The 20,708-nt window shown below is 40.0% G+C and overlaps 3 protein-coding genes across 4 annotated transcripts in view; 1 reads left to right on the plus strand and 2 right to left on the minus strand.

Moving 5' to 3' along the window:
• Positions 1–349: 349 nt before the first annotated feature.
• Positions 350–5,040, minus strand: casp9 (caspase 9, apoptosis-related cysteine peptidase). The gene is made up of 11 exons (XM_028023850.1): positions 4,911–5,040; positions 4,657–4,810; positions 4,357–4,564; positions 4,178–4,261; positions 2,784–2,845; positions 2,499–2,675; positions 2,344–2,433; positions 1,787–1,934; positions 1,486–1,674; positions 1,299–1,408; positions 350–1,195 (listed from the first exon to the last, which is right to left on the minus strand). The coding sequence occupies exons 2-11, from the start codon at positions 4,786–4,788 to the stop codon at positions 1,091–1,093; spliced, it is 1,305 nt and encodes a 434-aa protein (XP_027879651.1). The 5' UTR covers positions 4,789–4,810; positions 4,911–5,040; the 3' UTR covers positions 350–1,090.
• Positions 5,041–5,989: 949 nt separating this feature from the next.
• LOC114148267 (dnaJ homolog subfamily C member 16) lies at positions 5,990–13,863 on the plus strand. The gene is made up of 16 exons (XM_028023428.1): positions 5,990–6,387; positions 7,572–7,757; positions 7,834–7,900; positions 8,477–8,801; positions 8,906–9,090; positions 9,179–9,283; positions 9,377–9,535; positions 9,645–9,775; positions 9,862–10,045; positions 11,042–11,221; positions 11,314–11,390; positions 11,464–11,544; positions 11,625–11,699; positions 11,785–11,955; positions 12,042–12,481; positions 12,587–13,863. Exons 2-16 carry the CDS (start codon positions 7,579–7,581, stop codon positions 12,631–12,633), a joined length of 2,406 nt encoding a protein of 801 aa, XP_027879229.1. The 5' UTR covers positions 5,990–6,387; positions 7,572–7,578; the 3' UTR covers positions 12,634–13,863.
• A 2,124-nt stretch (positions 13,864–15,987) lies between these two features.
• Positions 15,988–20,708, minus strand: part of LOC114149444 (excitatory amino acid transporter 3-like) — a 28,423-nt gene continuing 23,702 nt past the window's right edge. Inside the window, exons 9-13 of one of the 2 annotated variants that reach the window (XM_028025303.1) lie at positions 20,001–20,123; positions 19,711–19,905; positions 19,459–19,593; positions 19,042–19,146; positions 15,988–16,427 (exon numbers count right to left, since the gene is read on the minus strand). In XM_028025303.1, the coding sequence (XP_027881104.1) occupies positions 16,313–16,427; positions 19,042–19,146; positions 19,459–19,593; positions 19,711–19,905; positions 20,001–20,123 (673 nt within the window). In that variant the 3' untranslated portion in view covers positions 15,988–16,312. The remainder of the gene's footprint in view (positions 16,428–19,041; positions 19,147–19,458; positions 19,594–19,710; positions 19,906–20,000; positions 20,124–20,708) is intronic. The other variant, XM_028025313.1, reaches the window with a different exon arrangement.

Below are 20,708 nucleotides of genomic sequence, written 5' to 3' on the forward strand. Positions count from 1 at the left end.
GAGAGAGAGAGAGGGAGAGAGAATAGAAAAGGACACTGAGGAACATTAATGTATAAAAGAAAGAAAGAATGGGTGTCTAAATGGATTGAGAAGATCCTGTTGGGTAAAAAAGTTTATTTTACCCAACAGGAGCTTAGGTAAAATAGGTAAAATAAATATTGTGGTACACTTAAACTGGATTGCCTTTAATAAGAGTTCACAACTGGAGTAAAAATATTTTCCTAAAAACCTTGGAAGAAAAGGGGCACTTGAAAATCTTCATAAAACTTGTGGGAATTCAAGGGGAATATTTTCATTCGTTTTCATTGTGAGAAGCTTGAGAAGTATTAATCAAGTAAGACTAGACGACTTAATAGTAAAAGGTGCTTTATATAACTGGAAGTGATGCTATCTATGTAAGGGATAGTTTGTAAATTGCCCATCGTTCACCACATCAGCTGAAAAGAGCAAAGGCAAACTTACAGAAGTTGAAAATATGTGAGAACAATGGAGAAATATGGACAATCCACAGCAGAAAGAGAACATGTATGATCAAAAGGAACCTGAGGCCTGTAGAGTTAGATGAGACTTTATTTGAGAGAGCAGTTGATTTACAGACCTTCACAGCTGTTTGGTCTTGACCCAAACTGTTCTCCAAACTCTCAAAAGATGCTCTCTCTTTTTTCTACCATTTTCTTTCAAACTGTGGACATTCACGTTTGTATACAAGTACAACCGATCACACAATAACGAGACATAAATGAACAAAGTAGAGATGGTGTTTTTTAAGTTACCGAAGAGCAGAAGTAAAACGTTATTTTAAACCTAATGTACAGTATGAGATTGTGGATTCGTTTCTTTTCTTGGCTTATACATCAACAAAATCCCTACTAATAAATCGACTCAAAGTAAAACTTCTACAGTAGAAATTCATATTTTTAGTAGAATTGCCACTACATTATATCCAGGAAGTCCATGTATAAATCTAAGCAACAGTTAAAAATATCCACATTGAGCCATCATGTCCAACAACAGATACAAAATTGATAAAAAAATTCCCACATTTTACAATTAACTAGTCAAATATGTTCAGCAGAGGAACAGTCTTCCACTATGCAGAGGTTTGAAAGTAGAGATGTTTTCGAAGGAAGTTAAAGGAGCCGGGCATCTGCTTGTACATCCCTTTTGCACTGTTTTGGGAGACTTCGTTGTTTACCTGAAAATAAACCGTGACAAACGGGAGATGATTGTGGTTGTTTAAAAAGATCTTGATAGGTGAAAGGGAAGCTTTTTGTGGTGGTCTAACAAGTGAAACTCACCATCATCAGCATGGTGGCCAAGTCATCAGTTTCTGCGTTCGTCTCAAGGATGCGGTCCAGTGTTTCTATGTACCAAGAACCTGCCTGAGTGTCTCTCCAGGAAACGAAACCTGAATTGGTCAAAGTGCCGTTAGGCAGGCGGGATGTTCTCGGTGACTACACACATGACTTAAAAGTTCAGACATACCAGGGAAGGTAGAGTAGGACACCAAGATGTCACTTGGGGTGGGCAGTGATGTTCTGGCATCCACCTCGTCAGCCAGGCTGAGAGACTCGCTGCTGGACGACGTCTGGATGGCGTCTGTCTGGTCGTCTTGCCCACCCACCGATGGGCAAGCCTCCGTAGGAGACATCTCAACTCCCATGTCTCTTTCATCTTAAAGACAGGAAAAGCGTTCTCTGTGAGAATGTTTTCTGTTTTTTTCCCCCCACATTTCAATTTTGACATCAAATCAAAATAAGAATTTCTTTGGTGTTTACTGGTGTACCTCCGCCACAGGCCTGAATGAAGAACAGCTTGGGTTTTCCTTGCAAAGAAGGGCAGTTCTTTCCGTTGAATAAATTTGTGATGTACTGAACTGTGATGTGAGAGCCGTCTGTACCATACACAGCGCCAGGGAAACGACTATGATTCACCTATAAACATAATTTAAGCACATATGTTCTTAGATGCCTACTGTATTTATTATCAAGCAGAACCAGTTTCAAAGAGTTTTCTACCAAACTCTTTTGTCATAGGTCTATCTTTCCTTTTAGAAACTTTTACTTTATTTATGAAATGACAACAAATGTCCTCTCAAAAAATTATTACACTATGCCTAATTTTGTTCCTTTATGTTTATTGGACCCATTGGTGAAAACTTTTTTTCTTTTTTTACTTACTGTAGAAGCCTAATATAACACAGCTTTAATTTGTGAGAGAGAAAAAAAATCTACCACACTTCTAGCAATTTTTGTTTAACTAAAAATACTTGTAGCATTTATAAGTTGATTGAGAACATTGTAACTGATTTAGGAAAAGAAAAAAGAAAACCCGAAGACTGACCTCAGTCCCATGGGAGAGGATGATAACCACACAGCAGTCATATTGAGAGTGATCCTTTTTGGACAAAGCTAACAGTTCCTGTTTGAGTTGCTGAAACGAGACAAAGAGTTAGCTGAGCTGCCGTTTCAGAAACAGTCACAGGAGAAAAGACTCACTCTTTGCTTCAGATTTGTCTTGACTTCCACAGCAAAGTTGAGTGCTAAGAATCTTCCCTCCAGTTTTTCACTGTCTACGTTGGAGCCTTTGCGATTGCTGAGGTTACTTTGAGGCTCAAAGTCTGCATTGTTTATGATGAGGCAACAACCACATGGACTGGAATCCATTTTATAGCACTGCCACACGAAAATATAGAAAAATCAACAATACGTAACCAGGAATTATATTGTTTACCTAGAGAATTACCAAAAGAAGAACATTAGTGAAAATTAAATGGTACTTACCTGAAGACTATCTCGGCGTATCCTGCCTTCTGGCCTTGGTTTAAAGTACTTCTCGTCAGGTGCTGTAGGATTACATACATTAAAGTACCTACATACGTTACAGCTCAAGAATTTGCATCAATTTGTATCACTTTGCATATTTTAAAGCATAAAAGCAGATGGATTGATGGATCCATCTGCTTTTATACTTTCTTTACATTGGATGAAATCCCAGTATAAACAATGGGACAGATAATTAAATTTTGAATCCTTTTTTTCCAGCATCCAATGCATCTATTCCTTTGCCAATATGTCTGCATTTGACATATTACCTTGATTTGCATTATGTATTCAAACGTAGTTGCACTCTAGTATTGGGATTTGTACATCAGTTTATCAATAGCTGAGAAAGTGTACTTTACAACAAATAAAGTCCTGCAATTTTTAAAATAAATTCACTGTTTCGTTTATGACAGTTTTCAAAAATACATTTGTTATTTTAATGTGTTATAACTCATTTTAATTGTTCTTTAAGTGCGTAGTGAAACAAATGCTATGACTTTTAATTTGAAACCGTACATACCCGATAATTACCAAAAACTGTTCAAAACAGAATGAGTTATTTTTTTGTCTTAAATATTCTTCTCATAATTTAGTAAGCCAGTAGTAATGAGCACGTTTGGAGGGAAGATCATTTTTTGCACTCATTATGACCAACAATCACATTTGGAAAGCAGAATTTCAATGCAGGCTTGACAGAATTATAAGGTAAGGGCCAAGATTATGTTGTTGTGCTTTCAACCAAACATGAAAATGGTAATTTATTCATTTGATTTGTTATTTCAATCTCGTGCAGTCTGTGGTATGTGACTAAGATACAGCAGACATAACAAAACAGACAACCTTAAATAAACTGGCAACATTTGTACATTAAAATGTTTTTTCTATTAAAAAAAAACCCAACCTGATGGGCTTATTTACATTTATTTAAAAAGGTATATAAAGATGGGCTGCACAGTGGCGCAGTTGGTAGCACTGTTGCCTTGCAGCAAGAAGGTCCTGGGTTCGATTCCCGGCCGGGGTCTTTCTGCATGGAGTTTGCATGTTCTCCCTGTGCATGCGTGGGTTCTCTCCGGGTACTCCGGCTTCCTCCCACAGTCCAAAAACATGACTGTCAGGTCAATTGGTTTCTCTAAATTCTCCCTAGGTGTGAGTGTGTGTGTGCATGGTTGTTTGTCCTGTATGTCTCTGTGTTGCCCTGCGACAGTCTGGCGACCTGTCCAGGGTGTACCCCGCCTCTCGCCCGGAACGTAGCTGGAGATAGGCACCGGCAACCCTCCCGACCCCATTAGGGACAAGGGTGAACAGAAAATGGATGGATGGATGGATGGTATATAAAGATTTGCTTCTCTTACTTGGACTGGAAGACTTATTGGCCCTCTCTACGGGACAGATGGGGACAATATATTTGCTTTGTTTATTAACATCCACAGGAGAGGCTGGAAAAGACAGGATGGATAAAAATATTAGAGAGTTTTCTGCGTAAAAAAAAAAAAAAAAATGTCACGGTGAATGCTGCTTGTGTCTAACTTACGGATGGGCAGAGGCAGCACAACAGGGCGGACCGCTATGGGTGCGGCAGGCTGAACTTGAACTGGTGGAGCCCGGTTGAGCAGAGTTTCCATCAAACCCTGCTGACCCGATTCACGCAGGCTCTCCAGGAACAGCGGAAAGGCTCGATCCCCTCGGGCCTCTAAGTCCCGGACTAACTGTCTGGCCTGGTCCCGTCTGGTCCCCAAGCTCTGACGGACGACACCGTTGCAAGTCTTCGTCATTTTACTTTTGTCCTGAGTGCAATTACTCAAACACAGTGGCATTCACCAAGATGTCTTACCTTTATCGCGTCAATCATGTCCGGGGTGAAAACTTCCTTTTTAAGAAGGGGCTCATAGAGGACTGAAGGATCCATATCCATGACTAAATGGATCCTGTTTTGTTGAAGAATGTTCTTGTGCTGCTCCTCCATTCTTCAGCCACCGTATTAATAACTGATCGGTAAAAACAGAAGTGTACAGAGAATCTGTACCTGGTTTTTTTTTTTTTGTCTGTTTTTTATTTTTTATTTTTGAAGACCAGCTTATGACCTACCGTTTCGTAAAAACGAAACTTGTTCTTTCACACGTAAAAGGGTGACATCACGGCCCATATTTTCTCGGTTGCACGAGCTGCTTCCTTATTTACATCGCAGTTGTCTCTTCTGATTGGTCAGAAAGACGGAAGAAAAACACCAATGTGCGTTTGATTATTTTCACAGCGTATCTCGTTTAAACAGCCAACGTGCGGTGACGTTCACGATCCGAGCTATTAAACTATTAAAAAATGTAAATAAAAATGAGAAATAGTCCGAAGTTTTCACTAGCCAAACTAGTACCCGTTGTACAGTTTCCTGTTATATTTCTATTTTTAATAACGGCAGTATTTTGAATGAATATAATCTTGTACATTATGAAACAGTGTCATTGTTTTTAAATTGTTTTTATTGTTTTATACTTGTGCATATGTATTAATTGTTTTTATCTTGTAACCAGGTTGCTATGTATTGCACATTTTTTGCCCAGGTCCCTCTTGGAAATGAGATCTAGATCTCAACGGGGTTTACCTGGTTAAATAAAGGAAGATAATAATTAAAAAAATACAAGGTGTCGACTATTATGGTTAATTTTGTCATATGCTTACATGTATTTCTAGCACTTTTTGGTCCTTTGTGTGAACCAATATATCTTGATTATGTTGTTACACGTGAATTTCCAAACTGTGGGGCCATACGGGCTGTTTCTATTAAATTCTGTCTTACTTCCTGGTTAACTGAAAATAACTTTAACTCAAAATCTAACTTGAGATAACAGTACACAATAATAATAATAATAATAATAATAATAATAATGATAATAATAATATAAACTAAGTCTTATTTAAGTTTGAGTTAATTTATAGAATAGAATAGAATAGAATAGAAGTACTTTATTCATCCCAGCGGGGAAATTACTTCGCAGTTACAGCATAGAGACAAGACACAATAACAACTACCACTGAGTAGTAGTTGTAGATGAAATAAAAATAAAAAATAAAAAGCTAGAAATTGTAAAAATATGAAATGCTGTTAATTTTTTAATTAATTATGTATAATTATTTACTATCATTTGTGTTACAACTTACATATCTTATGTTACGTAAAAACAATTAGTTAAAGTTGGTTGAAGGTGTCGACTTCTTTTATTCGGAAAACCAAGTTTCCAGTGTCTGTGAAGAAACTGCCACTCACAACATGGCGGAATCGCAAACTACTCAATTTCCCAAAGCGACTTTCGAAAAATGGCGCCTCCTCCTGGCCTCTTGCTTCGCAGTAGCAGATCATCATTAGCCAGTGCTGGAGGTCCAGTAGGATGCTGCGGAACACGCCCAGTACATTCACCTCTCGTGCAGCCTGTGATCTTTACGCGTTAATTTTAGCCAGGGACGAGGATCTGGGGAGGAACCACATGTGTCCTAAGCATGTGGCGTTGCACTGGTTGACTGCATCAAGCCGGGGTGACTGAAGCAAGCTGGAGACGCTGCAGCCCCTGTGGTAACTAATCCTTAACGAAATTAGCATACACGCGTTATTCAAGAGGGGTTGCATCGATGTCAGAGCTTTAAAACTTTCGGATAAGGAAAATTCTTACAGTCCGCTGCTATGTCATCTATTTTTGTAAGCGGTTGTGGTTTAGGGTATCCTCACCGTGTTGGATAAACCGCTGTATCACATTAACAAGCGTCTAAGCTGAACCATGATGTCAAGTCTGGTTTTATGTGGGGTCGATAATGATGACAAAATACGGCAATTGAAAACATTGACACACACACAAGAAATGGTCCTATATGGATTTATCATATTGTTTGGTTTATCTCTGGGAAGGAAGTGATTTAATAACATCTTAAAAATGGTTTAATTGATTTTATTCATTAAACAAAATATATAAACAAAAGTGTTGTATCCAATTTAGAAAAAGACGGATATTGTACTCCCAACAGCTACTCTTACTGAAATGACTTCACTTATAATAATAATTATAATACTTTCTATCATCACTCTAAAAAATTGCTCCATTCCACATTGTGAGATGTTCAAGGGGTTTCTTGTCTCACCACACAGCATCTTAAAAAGTTCGGTCTAAGCTTTGCTACAGCCTGGAATTTTCATTTTTGTTCAGTGGTTGCAGTGGAATAGAAATCTAATATCTTGTAATTCAGAAGGGAAGTGTATTAGCAAGTGTATTAGTGAATATACATGCGTGTTGTATTATTTTTATGTTTCATGGTCCAGTTCTGTTTCAGCTTTAGATTTTTACACATTTCATATTTTTCCTCGAGCTCCTGCCGATCGCTGGTGGAATTCACAGTGGATTCTGTGGTGAGCCGACCATGTGCAGCTGCAGCAAAGGAATCCTGTTGGACCAATGATGTTCGCTTCAACAGTCAGAACCCCAAACTAAATGTCTAAAGTTGAAAGAGTGCGAACCCTCCTGCAAAATGCTGAGTAATGATTATGCTCATCTACTGGGTGTAATGCAGCTGTGTGGGATTTTAGGTCATTTGAATGGGAATAAATGTGAGGGCGTCCTTCTTTCATCAGAAAGCGCATTTTCCTCAAACAATTAGAATTTCTGCAAAATTCAAATTGTTTGAACTTCACAAAAAGATTCGAAAGGTCTTTTTTTTTGTTTTGTTTTAACATATGACTATATATGTGGTTTCTTTGATGTGTTTAAGGTGACCGATGGCCGGGTCAAACATGAATCCACCTTTGGCTGTGATGGCTGTGGTGGTCCTCTCTGTCCTGCTGGCAGGATCCAGCCACGCAGCCCCTGAGATGGACCCCTACAAAATACTGGGAGTAACCAGGAGTGCGAGCCAAGCAGAGATCAAGAAGGTCTACAAGCGCCTCGCTAAAGAATGGTGAGCTGTTTCCAAAATGCTATCGCTCTCGCTGGACTCTTCTCAGGTCACAGCTAACGAACGTGTCCTTCTCAAGGCATCCTGACAAAAACAAAGATCCAGGTGCTGAGGACATGTTTATCAAGATCACAAAGTCTTATGAGGTTTGTCTATATACTTTTATATCCTTTCATTCCAAGAAGCCAGACTTTCTTGTCAATTTTTTAAGGCGTTTAGTTTTAATAGTTCTACAGGCTTTCCCAACCTGGTGTCATACTAGTGCAACGACAAATATTTAAACATCATATACATATTGAAACATTTTTCTCTCCCCCCAATCAATAGACTGCACTGTGTATTGTGTCCACCAATAGGTCCACCCTAACAGTACCGTACCTTTGTCCTACAAGTGAAGGCGGGCCAAAGAGGCTGTAGTATGGGTAGGTTGTAGGGGCTGCTTTTACATCAAAAATAGACAAAATAGTGTACTGCACCACACCGGCTTGGGCTTGTGTCGTAGTACTCAGTGGAAGAGAGGTTAAAGTGAGACTTTCAAACCCATAAACATTCCTGTCTCGCAATGGTGGAGGCAGCGTCAAACTGAGCATCTGATTTACTGCCAGTGAAGAATGTGTCAAAAAGGCAAAACTAAAGACCCAACTCAACTCTTGCGCCTGAAGAATTCTGTGTGTGACTGCAAAATGACGTCTAAGCTAATACTTGCTTGGTCTGCAATCCAGATCCTGTCCAGCGAGGACAGACGTGCCAACTATGACCGATACGGGCAGACCGATGACGCCCAAGCTTACAGCGGCAGCCGATACAGACATCGCCAGGACAACTTCTACTTTGACGAGTCCTTCTTCAACTTCCCATTCAACACCAAGAACCACAGGGACTTCACCGACAGCAAGTACGCGCTGCACTTCAACCAGTACGTCAGCGAGGTGGTGCCTGACAGCCACAGGAGGCCGTACCTGATAAAGATCACCTCCGACTGGTGCTTCAGCTGCATCCACATTGAGCCCGTGTGGAAGGAAGTGGTGCAAGAGATGGAGGGTCTAGGTCTGAAATCGGATGGAAATTTAACCAGCAACTCTGAGCAACATGGAACTACTTCAGTCGCTTGAGAAAATGGAAACGTATTTGTAAATGTTTTGCTCTTGCAGGCGTCGGAATAGGTGTGGTCGATGTTGGCTACGAGAGGCGTTTAGCCAATCACCTCGGTGCTCACCGCACCCCCTCCATACTGGGTGTCATCAGTGGAAAGGTGACGTTTTTCCATTACGCCGTAGCAAAAGAACACCTGAGGCAATTTGTTGAAGACCTCCTCCCTCAGAGAGTTGTGGAGAGGGTAAATATATCAGTGCCTAATCAGCCTGATGCATGTTTTATCAAATGAAAAGAAATACACGGATATTTGTATATTTTCTGCACTTCAGATCACCGACAAAAATGAGCAGCAGTTCTTAAACAGCTGGCATGAGCTCAACAAGCCACATGTGCTTCTGTTTGATCAAGTTCCTGCCGTCCCTCTGCTGTTCAAAGTAGGTCCCGGTCATTTTTGTTAGTGCAAACTACATTTGAGGTTTCACGAATGTAAACGTGTCAGCTGTTAACTTGTGATTATATCGTTATAGCTCGCAGCGTTTGCTTACAAGGACTACCTGCAGTTTGGTTACGTGGACCAGGGCCTTGCGGAGACGGCCGAACTGCAGAAACGGTTTAACATTAACACTTACGCTCCGACCATGCTGGTCTTCAAGGAGAGCACTGACAAGCCGGCTGATATTATACAAGTACTTTACAGCAACACGTGCAAAAATCTGCTGTCTTTCTGTCATCCTTTAATATTAGAGCGGTTTCTCTTAGCTCGTAGTTAAAATGCAGCATCTCCTAACTCTGCAGGCTAAAGGAATGAAGAAACAAATTATCGACGAGTTCATGTCAAACAACAAGTTCCTCCTCGCGCCACGGCTCGTCAGTCAGAAGCTCTTCGATGAGCTCTGTCCTGTCAAACAGTTTCACCGACGCAGGAAGTAAGGAGAGCTAATTGATGTCAGTGCTGTCACATTTTCAGGCCTTTCCTGTTTGAGTTTATTCCATTGGCCTCTGGTCTCCTCAGATACTGCGTTCTGTTGATGACAACTGATGAAGAGACATATTCCTCTGGGAACCGGGAGTTTCTCTCATTTGCATCTACCAACACAAGGGATGTTGTGAGGTTTGCTTATGTGTACCAACGGCTGCAGCAGCCACTCTGTGACATCCTCATGCACAGTGAGGACGGCGCTCAGTCAACGCCGCAGGTACAGTGCCCCAAACAGCATGTACAAAAGTCCTGTCATTAAATAGTACCAAAGCAACATTTGTAAGTATTTAAAGTCTGTATTTAACACTCGTTTTGGGGATTTCTTCCACGCATTGTTACCACCATCGCAATGGTAAGGCAAGGCAACTTTATTTATATAGCACCTTTCAGCCAAAGACAATTCAAAGTGCTTGTACAAAGAAGTCAAAAACAACATACAACAGAATAAAAATAAACAAAATAAACATTACAAATTTGAATATAGTTAAAAAAAAAAAATTAAGAATAGGCAACGTCAAATAAGAAGGTTTTTAACCTTGTTTTAAATAAACTCAAGGTAGGGGCAGTCTTACAGTGAGCAGGAAGCTTATTCCAGAGTGTTGGAGCATAAAAACTAAAAGCTGCTTCACCGTGTTTAGTTCTGACTCTTGGAGTGGTTAGAAGGTTTGATTCTGATGATCTTAAAGGTCTGAGTGGTACATATGGTTGAAGAAGATCAGAAATGTAGTCTGGGTTTCTATAAGAATATTATGATGATATTTTTCATAACAACTTTAAACCCTGACTGAAATCAACAATATATATATAAATAAAGGAATATATATATATATATATATATATATATATATATATATATATATATATATATATATATATATATATATATATATATATATATATATATTGTTGATTTCAGTCACTGAGCTTAAAGTTCATCAGTTATAGGACTATCGTGTTCTACCATTGCGATGGTGGTACCTTGTGTCTTTACTTGTTTCCTCTTTTCCTTTTTGCTTCCAATTTCCTTTCTTCATTCCTCATGTCTTCCTTCCTCACTTATGCTCTGTGCTTTGCTTCCTTACCTTCTTGAATCTTTCCTTTGTCCATCTTTGAATCCTTTTCTTTTAACTCCCTTCCTTCTGTCCTTCTTTAGATTTTAATTTGTGCGTGTGTGTGTGTGTGTGTGTGCGTGTGTGTGTGTGTGTGCACGCAGGTGGTGATACTGGAGAGGAGAAACACAGCCGGAAAAGCTTTGTTCAAGCCAGTTACAGCCTGGAACGGCAGCGAGGAGGACAAGCTGCGTCTCCTGGAGGAACTGGAACGACTTCACAAGGACCCGTCCATCCTCATACATGATGCCATTCTACCTGAACTCAACAATGAGTTTGCTTCGGTATGATCATTTTGCAGACAATGGTCGCAATGGTTACTAAAAGCCAACCAGCTGTTCTGTGTCTCAGCACTGCTCATATCTGACCTCTTTAGATGTTTGTAGTCCGGTGGATCTCTGCATCTTATGACTATCTCTCAGAAGTTATTGATGATATTCTTCATAACAACTGGTAGGTGTCGCTTTTAGTTTTAAGGCATATTTTATGAGAGAAACTATCCAACTGCGAAATTGTTCACTTTCAGGCGCGAGATGATGCCTCTTCTGTCCCTCATCTTCTCTGCTTTGTTCATCTTGTTTGGAACTGTGGTGATCCAGGCCTTCAGGTGGGCTCCGTCGTTGTTGTTCTGAGTGAGACGCCGGAGCAAAAAAAGCAAAAACACGAGTATAATTCCTCTCGTTACAGCGACTCCAGTGAAGATAAACAGATGAAACCAAAGGTGAAGGATGGAACTAAAGCAGAAAATGGATCATCAGGGAGGCAAGAATACTCCTCAAGCAACCCTGGATTAAGTTAAAGACTTGTGCTTTTTTTTTTTAAAGCTTTGTGTTGCTGTTCGTTTTAGCCGACCTCCGAAAAAGAATTTTGTGGAGGTGACAGAGTTGACCGACATCACCTACATCAGCAACCTGGTGAAGCTGAGGCCTGGACACATCAATATAGTCCTGGTTCTCACTGATGCCTCCAAAAATATCCTTCTTAGCAAGTTCGCCAAAGAGGTGTATTCTTTCACAGGGTAAACTGTCAACGAACTTTACGCGCTGTGTGAGGTTTATGTGTGGAATTTCGACATGCGTTCTCAGTACTCCTTTTCGTCTGCAGGACCCAGACGCTGCACTTCTCCTTCCTGAACCTCGACAAGCACAGCGAGTGGATGAGCACGCTGCTGGAATACGCCCAGGACGCGGCGCAGATCGATGCGGACGAGGACGACAGCGGGAGCCGTAGAACGGACCACACCGGGTTTGTGCTGGCCCTGAACGGCCACAAAAAGTATTTGTGTCTCTTCAAGCCGGTCTACACCGGAGAGGACCTCGACGGAAAGCCATCTGAAGACGAAGCAGGGACGTCAGTGGGCAAGCCGAGGCCCGGCTCCCGCGACGGTCATCCTCAACGCAAATCCAGTCGATCCCGCAGCACATCCACCCTGCAGATTCACCACAAACTGGACCGTCTGGGGCTTTGGATGGAACGGCTCATGGAGGGCACCTTGCCTCGTTACTACGTTCCTGCCTGGCCAGGGCTTGACAAGATCACACCAAGTAAGTAGATCAATGTGGAAAGGCTTCATATTCAACTCCTGTGACTCTGATATAGCTTCTTTTATGAAGGAGGTTTGGCTAAATATGCCCTGTTTTCTTTTATAGACCTTGAGTGGAGCAAATTTCTGATAGACAGAATAAACACAAGTTAACCATTGAGGAGCTCTGTGAAAGTGCTGCTGGCTTCCCCTTGTTTATTCTTTATTTTTGATTCCCAAACACAACTCCTTACCCCTTAACTTTCACTGGTTTTTCCGTGTCTGAAGCTCAGCTCCCTGCTATAAATAAGAACACAGAGACGGATCAGAAACCCGGCACAGCTTGTGCCGATCCTGGTGCTGCTCCCTGGTCCACTTTATCAACTCTACTCTGCAGCTGGAAATATTGCCATGCCCCGCCATCACGGTCTCATAACGTTGTGTTCTTTTTACACTTTACTCAGACATTAAAATGGAATAATAAAATCACTGTGGCCACCTCTGCTCCTGCTGACGATGGGTCAGCAAGTCAGAAGCTGTGCAGCATAAATAATCCATTTATTTTGCAGAAAGGCTGAAGATGAGGAATTTAGCTTCCTGCTGCCTTGTGTCTGATCTTTGTGCTGCTGTGGTACGACTCACTCGTGGCTGATTTTGTTGTTGGTTTTGGAAAGTTCTTATAAAACCCATGTAATTATTTAAGCAGTTAGAAAGCCGTGTTTAAAGAAAAAAGAACTGTGAATAAAGATGCATGAAACTCATATTTAATGTCTTGGCCTTTTTATGCATCTAAAAAATATATAATTTTTTTTTCTGATTTTACTGCTGTAATGCCCTGAAGGTCTTCCATGGTTCTGTGCTCCAGCAGAAAAAGAAAACATGCTCTTGCTTTTGTTCAATGCAAAGTATATTATACCTGTGTACATTTAACAAATGAGTTTTTCAAATAACCTTTCAGTAGCCTTCTCCTGCTTAAATCAACTTAACAGGCAGTAGCTTTATGTAGCCTTGAACCCGACAGCATTTTTCAAAGACTTGCATATTTTCTAAGAGGCACTAGAGTTTACTGATACGCCCTCCTCTGTCCATGAACGTGAAACTGTTTGATACTTTTTTCTAATAATTTAAACAGAGCTTACAAATGCTGCTTAAAATAGTTTGCTATTGGTTACTACAATCATGGTGAGTTTGTATCTTCAAAAAACGGTGTCCTTGGAAACTCATCGAAATATTTATGTTATTTGATTCCGTGTGACATTTATATATACAGTATATATATTTAAAAAAATGCTGCCGTAAATTGTTCCAGGTTGTGTCAAATTCATTTAATGTGTTGTAATTCAGTCCATTTTATTTGTAGGGCAGCAAACAGGTTTATTAATAAAGACAAGAATTGTGAATTTATTTTGACTTCTTGAGTCATTTCTTCAGTATTCATGAAGAGTTTGACTTAGCTGATCATTTTGGGCAAGAGTGTAACATTTATTTCCTGTATTTTTCTACCGATTTTATTCATATTTGTCAAAGATCACTGTATCATTTTGCCATAAATATTTGCTGCTATTTATTAGTGCTATTTATTTGCCTTAAGAATTCCATTTAATATATGCAGTCAAACTTACTCTTGTACCGTGTGTTGTTATTTCACCTTAGTAACTCAACTTTTTGGCTTCAGTGAGCAAACCCATGACCTACATGTGATCCGGCCCAAGTAAAGCATCTAAATATATGAAATATTTATTTCCATCTGCGATTCCTTTGTAGTCGTAGCCAGCAAGCATTGAGTAGCTGGCTCTACAGAGGGAAACGGGAACAAATCAAACAACGAGAGCTTATTCTCAATATGCCAGTAGTAAATACGGGTAAAATTAAACTGTGGTTCTCTCTGACTGCTGGGAAATAAAAAAGCCAGCATGAGGAGAAAATGTCAAATGAGTGGATAAGATGGCGTTTTACCCCTGTCTTTGTTCTGGATGGGATTTTACACCATTGCAGAATTTCAGAGGCACCTAAGTGTGACGATGCCAGTAAGGTGTTGTTTTTTGTGTTTTTATTGGAGCAGATGGTTCTGCAAGGGTTTTTTGTGACAGGGACGTTGCTCCCTTCCTTTGTGTGCAGGTTTGAATTCAGCCACATTGCTTGGCTGACATTTCAAAATGTTTACATCAGAGGAGCTATGAAAAATGTAAGCCCACATATTCATGCCACGAAATTTTGATTTAAAGTCAATTTTATTTAACTAAGAAGTCTGTTTCTGATAGGAAATAACATGGGCATGGTTATGAAGGTAAGAATGAACAAAAGTGCATTATTTTTATAGAAGAGATTTGTTTCTTATTGTTTTAGTGGAGAATCATTTATGCCCTTCAGTATTCACCTGAAAGCCTTTCAGGTGAATCAAGGTAATCAAAAAGTAACTTATGTTAGCTGATCTCTTTCGCAGCTTGTCTTATACCAAGGAGACGCAGGCAGATTATTTTGTGTCAAGAGTCGAAACGTAAAGCTGCAATTTTATATGCAGGCGGCAATTTTAAATGATTTTATATTATTATATTTTATATTTTGTTTTATGCACAGTTTTCTTCTGAGCTGTTGACTCCATGATTGGAAATTTGGCTTGTAGAAAACTATCTTTCTTCACGTTACTTGCTCTTTTCAATGGTTTACTGGAGGTGAAAATAGGCGTACAAGTTCATTTCCTGTTACGAGACAGGATTTAAAAAAACATTCTCAATATGCAATCATTGGTTGCTTTTCTAAATTAATTGTGCTTTGCAAGAAAAATATTACAATAACCACACATTAAAAAAAAAAAAAAAATCAGATATTTTTTGGGGGGTTTCTTCAGTGGGAGCTATGGCACCCCCTGGTGCCACAACTGAGAGCATGCAAGAGAGAAAACTTGCTCTCTCTCTGTGAGCAGGAGCAGGAGCTGACTTTCTGCTACACTGCAGCTAGCACAACCTGCGTTCAGAGGATGTGACATTTTCAATTTGAAAGCAGTAAACCTTTTCATGCAACGTAAAGGGCCATTTATTTACAAAGCACAGTATTGTTGTATCAATCAGTCAAATGTTGTGCATAGAACACTTATGGTACATTCAAGTCTAATACAAAGTCACAGAGGTTAAAAGCAGAAAGACAGGCATTTAACCACTAGACACACAAGGAAATGATCCAAACAATCAAATCTAGTAAACAGATAAAACATGCGATTATTGATAATAAACAAATGTGATTTATTATTGGGAGAAAATCAATTGCAGAAGATAAGGAACTGTGGCAGCTCGTGTTGATTAGAGAGAAAAAACTGGAGAAATATTTCTACTATATGAAGAGAAAGCTAAAATGTATAAAAACAGTAAAGTCCATGCATTGTAAACATGCAAAATGATAATAAAATCTGGAATACTGAAGATGAATGATCTTCAAACACATAGCAATGCTTATAATCAGTAACAATTTTCACATAGCTACATTAGGAGCATATAAATATATCATTTAAAAGTGGCAGAAACTGAAATAAAATGAAAAATTAATATATTTTATTTTTATTTTAAGAATAAAATCTGGAATACTGAAGATGAGTGACCTTCAAACACATAACAATGCTTATAATTTGTAACAATTTTCACATAAATGCATTAGGAACACATAAGTATATAATTTAAAAGTGGCAAAAACCGAAACAAAATGGAAAATGAATACAGATGAATAAACTGATATGGCACCGTCCTACTAGCAATAACTATAAGCGAACAGGGAAATGATCAGCTCAGACACCCCAGGATGGTGACATCACTGTCCCGAGGTTTCAGCTCGTTGGCGTTAATATGGTGCTGAGATGATCCTCTCACTTAGGTGAAATGGATCCTGATGCGGCGGCGTTGGACGGGATGACCTCGTCATCGGGCTCCAAACAGATTAAGTCCAGCTGGAGCTCACTGGGGGAACGAACTTTATCAGTCCTAACAAGGAAAATGTAAGACACAGTCAATAACGATGAGACTAAAGTGCCCCATTGTGTCATTACCACTTAGTGGAAATGACTTGTAACAATCTACATCCCAGATTTATTTTCACCAGAATTTGCCCCAATATTTTATTAAACCTTTCAGAGAAAAATACTCCAAACTGAAGACATTCAGAGTCATTTAGATCATTGTTATGTTGGTCTAAGAGAGAATGCTTCAAAGGCGCCGCAACAAGCCCTCCACGCGCCTCCACATAGATTTTGAATGTACACCAGATGCGCTTGACGCACGAAATGGTGTGAACGCACAATTAGATAACGAATGTTATGAAATGTTAAATTAATCAAAAAGCTTGGCTTCTAGAAAAAAAACCAAGTGGTTTTCATGACGTAGCTGGAGGAGAACAGAGCCCAACAGCAGCCGACTGCTGAGCTCAAGGAGGGTTTGTTCGCTCAGGTGACTTTCCGGTGATTTTTGTTTGTGCTGCTCTGGCTTTGAAGACATTAATTAAAGTTTAAAGTTCAAAAGGTCAATCAGCCTCCCCACATTTATGAAATCAGACAAAATTAGTGTCAAACGTTTGTGCTGGTTTGTGCACCAAAAGTTTTTGTTTGTGCCGCTATCATTTAAAAAATATAAAGAAATGTTTGTAGAGGTCATGAAAGGTCGACCAGCCCTCCCTCCCCCACCTTCTTCAAATCAGACAAAATTGGTGTCAACTCATTCATCCTTCTAAAGATATTAATAAAAATATTATCAAAATTTTCTTTTGTGCTTCTTTGGCTTTGAAGATATTAAAAAAAGTGTAAAGGTCAAAAGGTCAACCAACCCCCTTGTTGATTTTATAAAAGTGGGGGGTGGGGACTGGTTGACCATGTAACCTTTAAGCTCTCATAAATATATCTTCTAAGCCAAAGCAGCACAAACAAAAACTTTTGCTGCACAAACATAGTGGAGTTGATTGACACCAATTTTGTCTGATTTGAAGAAGGTGGTAGAAGATTGGAGGGGGGAGTGGGGGGTGACTGGTTGACCTTTCATGACCTCTAAAAACATTTCTTAATGTCTTTAACATGATAACGGCACAAACAAAAAATGTTGCTGCATAAACGTAGCACAAACGTTTCATACCAATTTTGTCTGATTTGAAGAAGGTGTGGGGGCCAACTTCACTCAGGTGTGGTTAAAACTTGTTTATGTGACACGATGATCTGCAGTGCACACCTCTGCAAGGAGGCGTACACCGAAAGCGACCCGAATGAATATTAAGTAGAAGAAGACGAAATTACTAAGTCAGGCTGAAATTCACTGCAGTACGACCATAACACAGGGGAAGAACGGGGAGCAGAGTCTCACCCTTGACCTGGAAGGGGGTCGATCGAGAGAGTAAGAGTTATTAAAATTTTATTCCCATAAAAAGATCTCTGAGCAGCTAGCACTGCTGTTAGCATTTCCAGGTCTGTGTTTTCCATTCCAATATCTGCTCTTTAAATGATCTTTGTTTCCTATGCTGCCAATAGTTCTAGCTTCTGGCTCACCTGTGAGCCTTCAATCTCGATTGTGTAGCCAATTTAATGCTCAGGATTAGTCACTTCCTTTAGGTCTTATTCAATGTTTTTAGCTGCGCAATCCAGAACATTCTCCTCCGTCTAAGTCGTTAACGGTTGTAGCTACTTTTCGGTGGAGCAGTAAGTGGGATAGTTAGAGGAGGTACTGCTACCTTTTATTTTGATATATGGACCAGTTTTTCATAGAAAATGTGAACTTCAGAAATGCTCCGATAAAAAGGTGTCAACATGTGTTTAAAGTGGAAGATGCGTTTTAAAATCTGGAAATGACACAAATGTGTTCTAATGCGTTCACCTAGTTTGATGAGTTTTAATACATATGTAGGCCCGCAAAAAGCCAATTAATTTGATGGAAGCATTATAAAAAGAAACACTATGACTACAATAGCCCTTTGAAGCACTTAACGACTTGGGACCAAGCATAGTATATGATTGTTGGGTTTTATTTAAGTTTTTCTTTTCTTTCCTGAGACAGCAGGAATTGGAGAGTCCATCGAGGGTGGGGATAGCGCAGCTAATAATTTGATGACCTTTATAGTAATCTTTTGGAGAACCTTCCTCTTTGCAAACTGGTAGTTAGGATTTGTGAAGAAATTCCCCTCACATGAGAGGTAAAGGGCCAGAAGGTGCTCGGTGGAGAGCCATATTGTCTTCCAGAGTCTAGGGAGGAAAGTCTTTGTTGCAACTTTTTATCTTACTTTTGAGGCAGGACTTGGAACGCCAGACAACACATCCACACCGGTCTAGAGTCCAGTAAAGGAAATGTAAAGTCTGGAAGCAGTCCAGTCTTTACATTTCCTGAACTACTTCCGCGAAATGTATGGTGCTGAAACGGAAGCATCCAATCTCGGCACCACACTCATATTCTCTGTTCTTTCTCAGAGCACCCTATTTGTTCAGTCGCGATGCTAGATTTCATACTTCTGCAGCTGTGGAAGTCACTGCAACACCTGAATTCAATGACTTGGATCAGGAAGCAAATACTTTTGGCAACATTGTATCTTTGCGAATGAACACATCCTTTTAATGATTTGAATTACCTTTCTGCTTCTTCCATGACTATCAGCTCCTTTTCCCATATAGCATTGATGATAATCAGACCCATCATGTTTGCGAGCATATTCACCATGGTAGTTAAATGGTCTCTGAAGGGGACATAAGAGGAGAACAAACATGCTGTTACTCAACTATGTTTTCCCAAAGGTTCAGACAATCCCTAGTAACAACATCAGTCACAAAGGGTAGTTTTATCAATCTTTGCTATACAGGCTCTCCCCAAGACCTCCCCACAAGTAGGACATCACTAGACATTTGTTTATCATGCAAATTAAAAATCATGTCCTGGTCAAAAATAACGGCAAGCTTTCTGATAGCAGACCAGTGTAACTCCATCCAGGGTGACGACACGGTTTGACAGTTAAAGTACTTTTTAAACAGGAGCATCAAGTTGAACTTACAGAAGCCATTCAAATATCACCAGCATGGCAGCATCCTTTGCAGGAAGTCCCACAGATGTTAGAATCATGATAGTGGTCATAGCTCCTTTTGCTGGGACCCCTGCAGTTCCAAAGGTGACAATGGAACTAGCCAAGCTGCAAACCAAGCACAGACTACATCAACTGCAACACACAATTGTGTCAAGCCTTTTCTCTTAACAATCCCAGCATGCACCTTTTCTCAATTTCAGACACTTCGAGGAAGCAGCTTACCAAATGCCGATTATCTGGCTGACTTCCAGCTTGATGTCACTTATCTGAGTAATAAAGATGGAAGCGATCACTTCGTAAATTATTGTCCCGTTCATGTTGATGCTGACGGTGATGGGCAATATGAGGCGGACGAGTTTCTTATTGACCTTCGCATTCTCTTCACAGCATTGAAAGGCAATAGGTAGAGCGGCGGTGCTTTGGCAGAAAGCACATCCTTTATTGGTGCGCCGTTCATACGGGGAAACTAGAAAAGTGTCACTCTTTGACAACAAACAAACAGAACATCTCACCTGGATGCGACGATAAATGCAGTTGTCAGAGCCTTGGAGATATTCTTGAAGACTTTAAAGGGGTTCTGTCTGACTATCGCTAAATAAGCCAAGGGAAGAATAAGAAAGCCGTAGCATGCCAGTCTGAAAGAGACAACGAAGTCATGCTCTGTGTTATCAAGACACAAAAAAGTATTCATTGGCCTTCAACTTTGACACTTATGAATTTTGTCATGGTAAGCCACACTGCTTAATATGTTTGGGGGGACTTAATATGCTAACACATAGTAGTGCATCATTGCAAAGTGCAAGGAAAATGACTCATTGTTGCCCGGTAACATCCATGAAGATGTTTGTGCATCTCTATTCAGCCTCAGTGAGTCTATACTTTGTAGATCAACCTGTTGCTATAGTTTCAGCTGCAGTCTGTTGGGTTATGTCTCCACCAGCTTTGCTCTTCCATAGAAACAACATTTGTCACATTCTTTGCTGCGAAATAGCATAAGCTCAGATTAGATGCAGGGTGTGAACACAAAGCTTTCTGCCACATATTATCAAAAGGATATTGATCTAGACTTTCACTGGGTCATTCTAACACACAAATAAGCTTTGATCTAAGCAAGTGGTCTCAAACTCTAGTCCTCAAGGGCCAGTGTCCTCGAACTTTTAGACGTTTCCCTTGTCCTACACACTTGAATGAAATGGTGAAAATGCATCACTAGCATGCAG

The sequence above is a fragment of the Xiphophorus couchianus genome, chromosome 1 (assembly GCF_001444195.1).
Source record: "Xiphophorus couchianus chromosome 1, X_couchianus-1.0, whole genome shotgun sequence".
Lineage (NCBI taxonomy): Eukaryota > Metazoa > Chordata > Actinopteri > Cyprinodontiformes > Poeciliidae > Xiphophorus > Xiphophorus couchianus.